Raw genomic sequence first — 14410 nt, forward strand, 5'->3', positions numbered from 1 at the left:
GTGAGGGATGAAAGCTGTACTGTGTATGTCAGCAGTTCTCAGGGTAAACATAGAACCTTTTAATGGGGCGATTAAGTCGATCATCTGCATGTCCGCCTGGATTACAGCCGGTGATTAGACCCAAGGAGAACGCAGAGGGGAGTGGACAGACGGCTACAAAAGGCCCCCACCTTCCGCCACCGTCACCCTATGTCCCATTGTTGTGTGACTGTGAAGAGGGAGAACCTCCGCTTCACAGTAGACCAAGTGGGCTGAGAGGTTTGCGAAACAGAAGAAAAGGCTCAACTTTTCTGACCTTCACACATTCAGGTTACGATATAGAAATGGGTAACTCAACAGGCAGCACCGTGGACGACCTGCAGGCGGTGGAGATGCACCTCTGGTACAAGAAGTTCATGACCGAGTGCCCGTCGGGTCAGCTCACCCTGCACGAGTTCAAGCAGTTCTTCGGCCTGAGAGGGCTGGACCCCGAGGCCACCGCGTACATCGAGCAGATGTTCCGGACGTTTGACATGAACAAGGTAAGATGCTGCTTTGCTATTTATTTAAAATTCAAGGTTTATATTAACAGTGGTAGGGTGTGATGGTTCCTCTGTGATATATGCTATCCACAACTAATTAAGTGCTTGGGAGTCACAGTTCTTGTTGTATTTGTCAGTTCCGGGACTTAAATTTTAGTTTTTTGCGAGTTTTGCAGGAAATAGTGAGTCCACAGTGACATCTTCACCATTGTTATGTCTGAATGTCAGTCCAAAATGGAGACATTTCATTTGTTATGATATAAAATGGTATCGAAGCTTAAAATTCTCATGCTGGAGAAGATGTTTTAGCATTTTTTGCTCAATACATTCGATGAAAAGGTTAATTGATTTATCATTAATAATTAATTTTCTGCAACTTTTTTCAGAAGCGGTATTTTGGGAAAGGTTGCAAATGATAACCTATCTAAATAAACTATTATTTATTGGGATAATCAAGTAAACAATTCCCAGTTACAGCCCAAATTGGCATCTTTAAATTAAATACATATGAATTTAGAAAGCAGAAAAGTTTGCGCCTTTTTACTTTAAAAATGCCTTGAATGATTACTTTACACTCGATTAATCACGATTGTTCGACCACTCGATTAATCCACAAGCTGTTCGGGCACTTCAACCGATAAAAACAGGGCAGTTAAACGGCCAAAAAGTTCCTCACGTGCTGCCCAACTTGAAGAACATCTGTATAAATCTGCGACACGAGGGATGCAGTGACCTCCCGGCAACGTGCCTGCAAAACATCCTGACCCTCACAGATTAATTAAGATTGTCTCGGCGCGTGCGACAGGGTCATCCCAGGATGTGTGTGTCTAAGAAGCTGCACGTCTATATTTAGTCCCCCCCCCCTCTGTCAGCTGACAAAAAGGCTGCGGTAATCGTTATGCATGATTTAAACTGTGAGATTATCTGAGAGACAATGCTTTGATGCTGAGATTGCTGCCTGTGTTCAGACGGTTCCCTGGAGATTATCCTCCATCCTGGCGCGCTTCAGTCCACACAGATAGCTTTTGGGGGTTTCAGATGACGAGGGGGGGGGCGATCTCTTACAACTGAAAATAGCTGTTATCATGCATAATCATTTATTGACATGGCTCTGCTTGTTTTTTCACAGGACGGCTACATAGACTTCATGGAGTACGTGGCCGCTCTCAGTCTGGTGATGCGAGGAAAGATGGAGCACAAGCTGCGCTGGTACTTCAAACTTTATGATGTGGACGGCAACGGCTGCATCGACCGACACGAGCTCCTCAACATCATAAAGGTACAGTATAAACTCTGGGCTTCATTACAACCCTTTGTCCTCGACGTGACATTGACGTTATCCTTCTCCTTCAGGCCATCCGCGCAATCAACGGGAATGAGAATCAGGATGTAACTGCTGAGGATTTCACCAACCGCGTGTTTGACAGGATTGATATAAATGGAGATGGTGAGTGTGTGTGTGTGTGTGTGTGTTCTGGTGATTTAGGAAAGAAATCGATGGTGGGTGGACAGTGTTTAGACATTCATCAGCTCTGTGCTGTCAGGAAACACAACAGGCATAATAAGGAGAGATACTGTAGGTGGCTTCTGAGCACAATAACAATCTTTAAACCCTTTCGGAAAAGAGTCTAATTCAACTTTTGGCCCGAGTGAGACTTTAAAGGTGAGTTCCACCGATTTTTTTTTTACGTTACAAAGTCAGAGAAAGAAAAGTGGCTCCAGAAGCAGCCGCATGATCAATTAAGGTCTCACAAAAAAATCCGTGGGCGTAGAGAAGAGAAAGAAGTGAGCTCATTAGACCTCTGCAGCCCACTCCTCATCTCTGCTCGAGGCTGTGTGAGCCGTGACCAGCATACAATCCGCTAACACCAGAGCTGCATGTTTAAAAGAAATCTATTGCAGAATATTTTGATGATTTGTTAATCGTTTCAGTCATTTTTCAAGCAAAAGTGTCAAACATGTACTAGTTCCAGCTTCTTTAGTGGAAAGATTTGCTGCTTTTCTTTGTCATTCATGCTAATAAATGAAGACTCATTGGGTTTGGGACTGCTGATTGGACAAAGGACGAGATTTAAAGATGTCACTTTGGGCTCTGGGAAATTTTATAAATGATTAATTGAGCAATCATGAAAATAACTGTCAGATTAACAGATAAGACCAGGAAACTAATTACTCGCAGCTCTACATAACACACCCAAATCTCTGTGTGAGTTTGGCAGTTGAGTGGCATTATGGGTAATGTTGGTTTTTAAGATTTTGAGTAGAATGCACAAATCAGCCACAGATGTTCACTATTACCAACAAACCTCCTGTGTTATATTTAAGGAGGATAATCTGGGTTAAATGAATAAATAAACCTCAACCACATATTCTTGATTGTAATTAAAGTTATTGCCATCTGAAATCTAAAAACATACTTCCGGGGCACGCAGGTGGTCGAGTGGTTAGAGCGCATGCCATATAAGCAGCCGACCCCAGTTCGATTCCGGCCGGAGGTCCTTTGCTGCATGTCACATCCCCCTCTCTCTCCCATATTTCCTATCTGTCTGCTGCTTAATAAAGGTGTCTATGCCATAAAAAAATCTTTAAAAAAAAAACATACTTCCTACTATTGCTGTTTTCTTGATTTACACATATAAAAATATACATTTATACAATGTGATATGGGAGAGAATGTGAAGAATTGCTCAAAGTGTCATTCTCCAGGCAGTGATTACATGAAATAGTAACAATAATATATATCAATTAAATTTAGTAGATGATTTCGCTGTGCTAGCTACGCACTAGCAAAAAGGCCAAGTGTTGTTTTACACGATGAGCGGGTTATCATAAATTTGATTGAGACCCTTAGTGCAGATATTACAGATTTACTTACACAAGATTAGATTTCACTGTCTTTAAACTGTGGCAATTAGGATTCAGAATTTTATAGGCAGAAGTTTAAAGCTGAATCTGTCGAGAGCTCTTTTAAAACTTCACTTACTTCAGAAGTCCAATCATACTTTCATGTCTTTGAATACAATCTCTCCCCTCCAAAGGTGAGCTTTCCCTGGAGGAGTTTGTGGCCGGCGCCCGCAGTGATGAAGATTTCATGGAGGTGATGATAAAAAGTCTGGACCTCTCCCACATTGTGGCCATGATCCACAACAGGCGGCACAGCGTTTAGATCCGCTCAGCCCGACTGCCTCATCCTCATTCATGATTTCACCCGAGCGCTTCAGTACGTTGCCTCTGGTAAAATAAGTCATTTATTGACTGAGATTTCTATTAAGATTGAATCCAGTTGAATATGATGCCAGTGTAGTGCAAACACTGACATTTCTTCTTTTTTTTTTAAACCTCTAAAGAAAGACACACATGCACTTTAAAATGCACTTGGATGACTCAGTGAACCAGTGCAGACTGGTCATTGTCCTTGTTTAATGTCGCTGAGCTCTCCCAAGGCCACCTTGGCATGAGGGATGATCTCCCTGACGCTGCACTCACCCACTGATACCTCCGGGGATAAAAGAGGGAGATAGAGGAGCAGAGTGGCAATTATATGCACTCAATGCTTTCCAAATCTTTTTTTTTCCCTGGGTCTGGGTTCGTCTGCATCACATTACTCAACTCTCTGTTTACCCGCTCCTGCCTGAAGGCAAACAGGAGGAAGCTATGACTCTGTGATTCACATCCAGCTAATTTGATCGAGCCAAAGGCTGAAATACAGAACGTGTAAAGGTTTCCTGAGGAGATTAACCCAGTGGGCACATCGATTGTCAAGTGTTTACCTTTTTATAACGTTTTTTTTTTTTTTAATTGATTCAAGTTGAAACAAAAGGTGAAAACACAGGCTCTGTATTCTGTTTGGTCCTGTGTGTGTGGGTGTATCATTTGCTGCCTGACACACATGGATCACCTGTGATGTTGCTTATTTGTACAATAAAAATCAATTCAAGCCTACTGTGTAATCTCTCTGTTTAATGTACAGGATATGAGTGTTTTGCAGCTTGTACACAGCAAATAATCAGCTTCAATCCATCCAGCTTCTTAAAAAACAGCACACAAAACTGACACAACCTCAAGGCGTTTTTAGGAAGTCTGGAAATCCTTTCTTCAAAGTCAGAGGAAGGCCAGTCAAGCTTATTTTATACACCGTGCATTAACTCAATTTATGGCTCGATGATGGCGCGGACTTGTCGACAGCCAAGAAAATTTGGATATTAAAGGTGAGTTTAATCATTTCCTAAATACAGCGCGATTAAAATGAGACAGCCTGTCAAAGAGCAGTTTTTTTCTCTAATGGCCAGGCCACATATCAGGCATGAGTGTACGTGCCGTAACGTCTTGCTTTTCAGTCTATCATCAAAAGATTCAGAGTCTTGCTTGTGTCTCCTGGCAAAAATAGACCCAAAAATCCCCTGTGGATACTTAACCAGTGTTTCACTACAGTGTTCATGTCTGTATCTGTAGAATAAGTCACAGACATGAAGAGAATACATACAGGTGAAGGGCAGTATGTTTCCTTTCCTTTATGTTTCTCCCTCTTTCTCTCTTTTAGCGAGTGTAAAGGAAAATCGCACTTTCATCTTTATTGATCATTATCAAAGACAAACTTGACCATAACACATTAACTCAGCCTATTCAGCCTTTATAAGCAGTTTATAAACAGTAGTAGATGTTACTGAATAACGCGTTTTTGTTAAACTGGTCACAGCTTTTAGATAAATGCAGCTGAATACATGGATTCACAAACAGACTTGCTGGCACTGCTCTAGTTTACTGTTCAAAGGTTAAAAGAGGAGGAGTAAACCTTAGCACAAATAAACGCTTTCAGACAGTAACTCTTCATAAAATATGTGTTTGGTACATTATAGTATCAGTATCTGTTGACTTCAGCATACAGCCTGATACAACAGAGTAAACAAAGGTGACACATTACGGAAACAGAATTCTCCCTTTGAGCAAGGGCGATGATTCACCTGCACGCTGCCAAGGTTGATCTACGTCAGGCTAAAATGTTAAACCTGCATTGTTTTTTTTTCTTATTATTTTAAGCAGGATGAACTATATAATATGTTCGGACTCTCCTATTACAACAAGGCTGGATGTTTCTTTTATATACGCAAAGGAAATTCTGCAGAAATAAATGAAAAAAAAATTAAGCAACTTGCCAATGTGGCATTTATTTTATATGACTACAAATATTTAACATGGTTCACAGACTTCAGAAGAAAAATATATAAGCTCATTGATCCACCACAAGGGGGCAGTGACATAATTGGATTAATTTTCCTCCACAAAATTCTCAACAATAATCTGAGCACCTCATTTTGCCATTTTCTCTTCCTTAAGTATGTAAATCCTCCTTTTGTCTTACTGTCACAGTTCTTCATGCGCACTTTATTCACAGCAGCTCACAGGAAGTCGTACAGGTACTTAATGATCTCAAAATTCACCGTCCTGGAAGATAAATCACACAAAGTACATTCTCAGTAAAATAAAAGAAACGGCCAAAGGTTAATTCCCTTGAATAATTCTCTATTAAGTCTCAGTCAAGTGTTAACAGATGCACATACACACCTGGATATGGCACAGATGAAGTCCATAGACACCGCACATTTGTACTTTGGAGCGTCGAGCTGGTCATCGTGACTGACCTTAGTCAACAGCTGTAAGGTCACCAGAGAGGAGATCTGAATGGAGAATAAAGGGAAAGTAAAATGACTTTCTGTTCTGCTTCTTTTAACACAGCTTGATGCGGAGGCACTGAATGACGGGAGCCAGTTGCGCAGATATGGGTTGAGCCTAATTTCCTAAAACCATTTCATGCTCGAGCCATAAATAGATCAGCATTTGGCCACGGATCCCGAAATGCACGACCATATGGGTAGAAAACTCTCATCTGAGACACTGTGGTCATTCCGCTTGATTTAACATTGAATACTGTTCCACTTACACACAGAAATGGGAACAATTACAATTTAAAATCCTCAGATTTTTATGGCTTACATCCTTTTTCATTTGCTGATCCGGCAAATGTGGAAAAAAGGAAATTAAATGATTTTCTATAGTCAGTATGAACCAATTTACAGACTTCCAACAGCGAACTTTAGGAGGCACAGTGGCGGACAAAGATGACACGCACCACAGGACTAAATGACAGGCAAAATTAAATCAATAGAGAGCTCAATTTAACTAAAAATTGTAGTGTTTAAAAAAGCAAGCAGAGAGGTTAATTAAACTCTATCTTTTTGGATGGATAATGTTGGTGTTCTGCTGACAAACACAAACATTTTCTTTTCCTTCACTAGATGTGTCAAGTCATCACAGACTTCACACCAACAGCAGATGACAGCTTCATCTACACGTAATTGTGACGGTCACAACACGCAGACTTAAACACGCTTGCTCTCTTGATCCCAGGCTTTTCCAAGATGTTTTGTCAGATATGGGTAGACAGATGTGAGGCTGGGCGCTGTGGTGTGGTGCTTTGAGCTAAATGGTAAACTAAACTCAGTCAAAGGACTACCATTAGCACAACAACACAACTTCTGTTGCACTAGAGGAGCCTCCTCTAGTTTCTTCAGTCTGTGTGCAGGTGATTTTGACTAAATCTGTTCATTGTTTACAGTGAAATATGTAAAAAAAATCAGTCAAAATGTAAACACTGACCTGGGAGAAGATGCTAGCAGTGGGGGCGACTCTGCTGTCCACCACACTGTAGAAAATGGCGAGCAGGCGGTCAAGTGGGAAGGGCTTTGGTCCCAGAAGGTGGTTACTTGTCTAGAAACAAGACAATTTATTGATTTTATATGAAAAACATGTCTTTAAAATGAATAGAAATCAAAGTCAGTGTTGTGCTGAATAATCACCTTTTCATTTTTCTTCAAGAAGTTTGTTTTTCTTATTTTACCGTGGTGCTGTTAGGAGAAAAAAGACGGTCATGACTCATAAATCATCAGTTTGTCTGAAAGGGCTTTACAATCTGTACATACAACAACCTCTACCCTCAGAAAACACAACTACAGAAGCATGACTGTAACAGAAGGTGTGTAATCATTTATTATTAAATTCCTCTACCTTTAGGAAGAAGCGTTTATCTGTGCGAGCAGGATTGTAGGACGCCAGGTAGGCAGCAATCAACAGGAACTTGGAGTAATAAGGCAGTTCAACGTGAGTGTGAGCAGATAAACCTGAGGGGGGCAAATACAATGAGTCAGACGTGTTAAACTAAAACTGTAGAAGATGATTTATTTTTGGTGTGATGAGCTTACAAGTTATTAACAGAACAGGGAAAAAAAAATTCACAATTTCAGCATGTGTGACTGCACTCTATCAGCAGATTTACACTTTAACATCTGCTCTGCAATTGTATTACGTCGCTCAGTGTGTGTTGGTACCTCTCAAGGCTCCACACTCCCTCTCCTCCATTTGCTGCAGCTGCTCCCACTGAAGACTGAAGAGAGGGAAAAGAGAAGACACACAATAATGAGAAGACACCACAACAAACAAGCAGGATCACTAGAGTGAGTTGTTGGATCAAAGGTGATGTGGTTCATGCGCAGATTGATGTTAAGATTAAAGAATACAGACCTTGACACTTCTCTCAGGTAAACAGTCTGCATTGCTTTTTTCAAATGAGGCTCGATGTTTCTCCACAGCTTGTGGGTGTCAGTTTCTTTTACTGAAGACAGAAAACAGAGCAGCATTGTTGAAAAAGCCAAAGCAGCATGTGAAGATCCATGTCTGCACATAAAAAAGGAGGGATGTAATTATGAAACAAAGAAAAAACAACAAGGCAACTATGGAAAAATCTGCAGAAAAAAAACACCAATGCTAGTTCAGTAAGTATCAATATTTTTACATTAACAATGCATCAAATGACAACATCATCACCTCACTATACAGGTCACCCTATCTATACGTAACCTTTTAGCCTCTTTATGCTCGTTGTTTTGGTTTAAACAGTCACTTATTGTTGCTTTCATCAAAAAAGTTATATAAACTCATCTTCACACAACCTGCAGAGCATCAAATTGCACACAGACAAAGTGAGTGATCAGCCAAACATCCAGATAATGATGTCACACCAGATAAAGAGGAAATCAAAACTTAGCTACAATAACAATGATTTCAGGTGTGCATTTAGGAATCATGCTCTACCTACAGCTGTTATGTATTATTTTAAGGGAGGTAACATCAGATAGAAACATAGCTACTACGAGTTTCTTAAAGATGAATGTTACAGCAGAGATTATTGTATTAAATCAGATTGTACAGGTGTACCTGATAAAGTGGCTACTTAGTTTAATCAAAACATAAGGCAGCTTATTCATTAACAATTCATCCGTCTAGTACTGTGACGGTGCCATCAACGGGAGAAATCAATAACTGTGTCATACTGAAGGCCAAACATCATAAAATATATATAAAGCCATCAACAGCTGAATACAAAAGTCGCTGTGTGTGTGTGTAACCAGGCTATTTATTTACCAACATATCTACCACAACAACTCAGTGTGGTGATGACATGTCAGTGTTGTTGTTTACAGCTGAAGAATGCTTTCTTTGAGTGGCAAAAAATCAATAAATGACATTTCAAGATGACAAAAAGATCCCTCTTGGAATGAACACAGAGAAAAGGGTAAAGTAAGGTATTTTTAAATATTGATCAGCTGTCAGATGGATGAATACACCTCTTTATGCTTTACCTTTTCCTTCTGCCAGCGGCTCACAGAACTTTGAAAAGTTGAGGGCAGCCTAGTTAAAAAAAAGAGATCGATGATGAAAGAATGAAGGAAAATCAAAACTACGAAAAATCTGTGTGCATGTGTGTGTGTCTGACCAGGTGACGAAGCTCTCTGAGGTCCCGACAGACTGAATAAAACACTCCCAGCAGGATGTTGATGTAGGAGGAGTAAAACTCTGCCGAATATGACGGATGTTTGTCCTGGGACAAAATCTGCTGCAGCTCACCTACAAATACATGAACAGAAGCATACAGTCACTATCCTCAGACTCACACAGACATATTATGAAGCATAATGTGTCTCTAATACAAGCCAAACATTTCCTCACATATTCAGAACAATGATTCACTCCCTCTAAAAGCTGCATTTATACTGTGGTGTTTTATAATCCAATATTCCTCCTGCCCAATGTGTGAAAACAAAATCACAGGTACATCTCACGCTGCATCCACCAAGTGTGTGTCATCATTATGCATGCAGTGTGGTGGGAGTTATTCATGACACGGGCTGATGCAGCGTGTGCGCGAACAATGATACCTTTACTGTAGTCGGGGAAATGGAGCAGAAGGGGCTCGAAGCAGCCGGTGTTCGGTCTGAACTTGTCCCAGACGATTTCACTGAGTAAGATGATGGTAACGTTGTCGTCGACCTGAAAAGGACACACAGTGTTCAAATATGTTATGTAACAGTGGTTTTGTCCAACAAGTGGACTCAACATGTGTTAGGTCAGTGACAGTATGTCTCCATGGCTACACACTATGCCACCTTGTATTTATGTGTTTTATTTATTTATTCTATGTATAACTGTTTTGGAGACAACAGATTTTATACTGAGTACTATAATTTAGGTCAATGATGAAGCAAAAATACTTTCCCTAATTTCAGCTTCTCAAATGTGACAATTTGGTGTTTTTTCTCTATTTAATATCATTTTTATTTGAATATTGCTCAACTAAAATCTGACATCATAATGTGCTCGAGGGACATTTGATAACTTTCATTTATAAAGTAAAGAAAATGTTGGATTCAAACAACATCAATTTAGTTACAAAACTGTTTGAAAAAATTATAATTGCCCTCAGCCATGATGAGAGGCTTTGGCAATTAAAAAAAAACTGATTTAGATATGTGCGTGCAGCCACAAAGTAATGACTAAATATCAAAAATAGATTGTAGCAATGATAATGAAATAACAAGCAAAAATAAGGTGTAGGCTGAAGTCAGAGCTTTTTATTCTTGCCTTAATACAACATTTACAAATTGTATAAGCAATGACAAACCAACTGTCTTCTTGACATAGAAACTGTCATTAAATAGAAATTCACTGTTAAACCAAAGACTGTAGTTTCTAATTAATGTTCAGTCCATCATCTTAACAATTAGTTGACTATTTTCAGCTCTTGAGCCACATTAAATTAAAAAATGTGATGAATGCCAAGGTTTCTGCCATCAGTTACAGACAGTCAGACAGATCAGGCTCAGCTTTTAGTTTAACAGCGATGCTTCATGTTACCTTCAATAAAAGTTATGCCCATGGGTTCACCCCAGTGAAGTAAAAAGATCTTAAAATTTGAGAGCACCGGTATCAGATACTGACAAATGAGGTAGCCTGGTAAGATCATAAAGAGGGAAGAAGCTGCAGAACATGTACGGCATCATGGGGTGCTGACACAACACATCCTGATCCAATTAGATCTGAAGTTTGGCAGGCACTTACAGAGCGAGAACACACTCTGACCTCCTGCCTCTCTGCCACTATAATAGAATATACCCGAACATTAAACCACTAAATGTGTCATGTTCGTCTTTGTGCAGAAAAGCTTTAATAATTATATTAACAATATAATACACATTAGAGGCGCAACAGCCTTTTATCATCCTGTCACCATTCACATATATGTAAACATGCATTGTAATTATCACCCTGTTCGGGCGCATTGTAGCAGCATGACACTGAATAGACAGGTTCCACTCTACACTTACAACCAACCAGAAAACAATTAACTTTCACCAGAATAAACCACATATAATCACATAAGTCTTTGTCCTCTTGATGTCCTTAATTAAAATGCTGCGAGTGGCTGCCATCCTTCCTTCCTAACTGCATCATGAAAGAGATCCGCACACTCAGCTCAAGGTCATTCATTACAAAAGAAGCTCCTCCAGTCCCTCTCCAACATCAACAACAATAAAGTGGCTCACTTGATAGATAACACTGCACTTAGTTTCTCACCAATTCCTGAAGACGCAGCAGAGCAGGGAGAAGATTGGCATCTGTGTCTCTCAGAAGCTCAGCTTTTTCCATCACCTGAAAAATACATTTGTGCATTTGAGCTGATTTTGTATTCTCAATACTTACCAGAGGAGGTTGTGGATGGCTGTTTTATCACAACAAATTACTGTTTTATATGCTGCGAGCTCACTCTCAAACCTAAAGGAGGTGATGAAGCCAAAACACAAGATTATACCTGCTCCTGTGCATGCTGAGAATCCCACTTGTTTTCTTCAGGCTAATGCATCTGGAGCTTTGTTTAGCATCTATTTGCATATGTCATCACAACTAATCATATTATCTTACAAACATTTAAGTGACATGTCCAAAAAATAGATAATTTGACACACCATGGATTACACTGTAGCAATGTGGTGTGCCAAGTGAGAGTGATTTTCTGTTCGGGGCGTAAAGTGCACGGCACTCACAATGTATCGCGTCTGCTTGGCAGGAGTCTGGGAGCAGTGCTGTCTGTAGATGCGTACAAAGTCAGACAGGGAGGGACTGCGGGGGAGCAGCGAGGCGGCATCACAGCCAAAGAAGGACAGCAGCACTTGTTCAAACAGCAACGCGACAGAAACACATTCGACGCAGCTGACTGTGGCGTGAGGAAGCTGCAGAGAGGAGAAGGAGGAGAAATGATGAAAGACAACCAGTTTGATATCTGTGGAGTGAAATATGAATCTCTGCTTTTGTTGCACACTGAACATTACAATGATGTGACAATGAGGTCATAAGATGTTTTCTTGTCACAGCCTCCTCTGCTGTGACATGGTGTTACTTAATAAAAGAAATAGGTTGTTAAATGAACACAAAAGTCAAGTTTGTTATATAGCAGCAACAAATAGTCACATAATTGATTAGTCGATGAAAAAACAAATTAATTTGTAACTATTCAGAATTTATTAATTTCAGAGGGTATTTTTGTCACTTTTTCACTACATTTTACAGACTAAATTAGGGCTGCATAATATACCGCTTCAGGATTGTCTGCAGTGTAGTTTAATGATTGATTGACTGATTGATGTGACTTGTCTGTATGTCTCACTGATGGTAAAAGATGAAAGTGTGTGAAGGATCTTTTTAGACCCTGAAAAGATTTGCCCTTTTTATATTTATTTTTGTATTTAGTCATACAAATTAATTTTCAGAAAGAGAGAAGGGCATTTTTTTCTAAATCAGACTCTCATACTATAAATATATTTTAAATACATTTGGTAGATATAAGCCTGTGCACGCACTGTAAGTACGCACAAAGCTTTGGCGCACTTAATGCAATAGAATTAACTGAAGGAATCGAGCTACCACCCCAAACTTTTTGTACTTTCAATGAAATGTAATATTTCCAAGGAAGAAGCTCTCTTTCAACAGACTGATGGAGGAAGCTTAGTATGACTGAGGCATTTGCTTGTTTGTCCTGTAACAATTTTCTGCAGAACAAGAAATTATTTGGATCCCCCACACAAACACCATCCAGCCCCGATGATCCCTGTGCTGAAAGCAAACATCTCTTTCTCACCTCAAGCTCCTTCAGCAGAACTTGCATCACATGACTCTTCCCTGAAGCCCGATGACCATAGATGAAGATTGATGGGTAGCTGCATTGCTGGGGCTGTGAAAAGAATTGAACATATTTGTACTCAATCTAACAGTGACATTTCATTAAGATCAATAACAATCTAAACAAATAAGCTCTACCTCTATCAGCTTTTGTTGGTTGCCATGTTCACAAATAACTTGATTCTGACTTTTATCATCAAATTAAACCAACGTCTGTTGTCTGTGTCCTTGACTGAAGACACTGGTAGCTCATTCAATTTTCTGAACAAATTCAATTAGTTGATTTAACTGAATAAAGCCAACTAATCTAACTAATGAACTACTCTAAACATTCCTTTGTCAGCCAAGATCCTGATGTAAAATGGGCAGTTGTAACTGATTAAACGTTTATTGCAACAGGAGTCATTGTTTATTTCTTGTCTTTTAATGCTGAACATTAACAATTCTCATTTTAGCAAGTTTAATACTGCAAATGTAAAGTAAACCATCGTAATAATTTTACTTAGGGGTCGACCAATGTAGCTTTTTCAAGGGCCAATGAGGATAACGATTATAAGAAGTCATGATGCTAGCTCCAGTAAACGGACAGGAGCTGTCACCAGCCTGAGCCCACGTACCTGTCCCATGAGCGACAGCAGCATCCCCGCCTGGACCTCCCTGCAGGGCAGCAGCTCTGCCACCCTCTGCAGCCTCTCCTCCTCGTACCCTGAATGCTGTAACATCTTTGTCATCTTCAAACTACCAACCACAACACCGTCTGGAACTCTGTGACATGCGGCTACAAACGAGCAAGCTAACGTTAGCTTAAAGTTCAGTTGAAGCACATTCAGCGTACGAGAGCGTAGACGACGACTTCCAGATTTCAGTCAAAATGCGAGAAAAAGCGATGAATACTCAATTAACTATCCACTGTGAACACGACAGGGTGCTGCTGGAATATCCATGCCTGAAAATAAAATGTGTAAAGAGCCTAAAATGCGGTGAAAAAGTGAGTTAAAGTAGGAAACAAACACACAACCGAGTGAACTGGTAGGAGTTTCGCGCGCGCCTTCAGTTTACGTCAAATGACGGTCTTGCATTGGCAGCCAATCACAGATCACCAACAGAATCATGGGTAATGGAGTTTTTCGCACTAAAACTGTATTTTGGGGGAAATAAAGGGAAAAAATCAATTAAACGTAAAATATTATGACATTTTCTATTAGATTTTGATTGGATCTTGCCCTTTGGGATGGCAAATGCTGCCTCAACATCATATTTTATATATGTTTTAATATATAGGGTATTTACTTGACATATTAAGATAAATTATAGGCTATCTTGCA

General features: G+C 39.9%; 2 protein-coding genes across 2 annotated transcripts; one reads left to right on the forward strand and one right to left on the reverse strand.

Annotated features, from left to right (window-relative positions):
- Positions 1-148: 148 nt before the first annotated feature.
- Positions 149-4463, forward strand: guca1aa (guanylate cyclase activator 1Aa). The gene is made up of 4 exons (XM_030439364.1): positions 149-521; positions 1651-1800; positions 1875-1968; positions 3560-4463. Exons 1-4 carry the CDS (start codon positions 324-326, stop codon positions 3685-3687), a joined length of 570 nt encoding a protein of 189 aa, XP_030295224.1. The 5' UTR covers positions 149-323; the 3' UTR covers positions 3688-4463.
- A 1198-nt stretch (positions 4464-5661) lies between these two features.
- orc5 (origin recognition complex, subunit 5) lies at positions 5662-14172 on the reverse strand. The gene is made up of 14 exons (XM_030439277.1): positions 13703-14172; positions 13045-13137; positions 11954-12139; positions 11487-11561; positions 9791-9902; positions 9349-9479; positions 9215-9263; positions 8097-8187; positions 7904-7959; positions 7584-7696; positions 7376-7423; positions 7176-7286; positions 6084-6196; positions 5662-5963 (listed from the first exon to the last, which is right to left on the reverse strand). The coding sequence occupies exons 1-14, from the start codon at positions 13814-13816 to the stop codon at positions 5918-5920; spliced, it is 1338 nt and encodes a 445-aa protein (XP_030295137.1). The 5' UTR covers positions 13817-14172; the 3' UTR covers positions 5662-5917.
- Between the last annotated feature and the right edge of the window lie 238 nt (positions 14173-14410).

Source organism: Sparus aurata, chromosome 14 (genome assembly GCF_900880675.1).
Source record: "Sparus aurata chromosome 14, fSpaAur1.1, whole genome shotgun sequence".
NCBI lineage: Eukaryota > Metazoa > Chordata > Actinopteri > Spariformes > Sparidae > Sparus > Sparus aurata.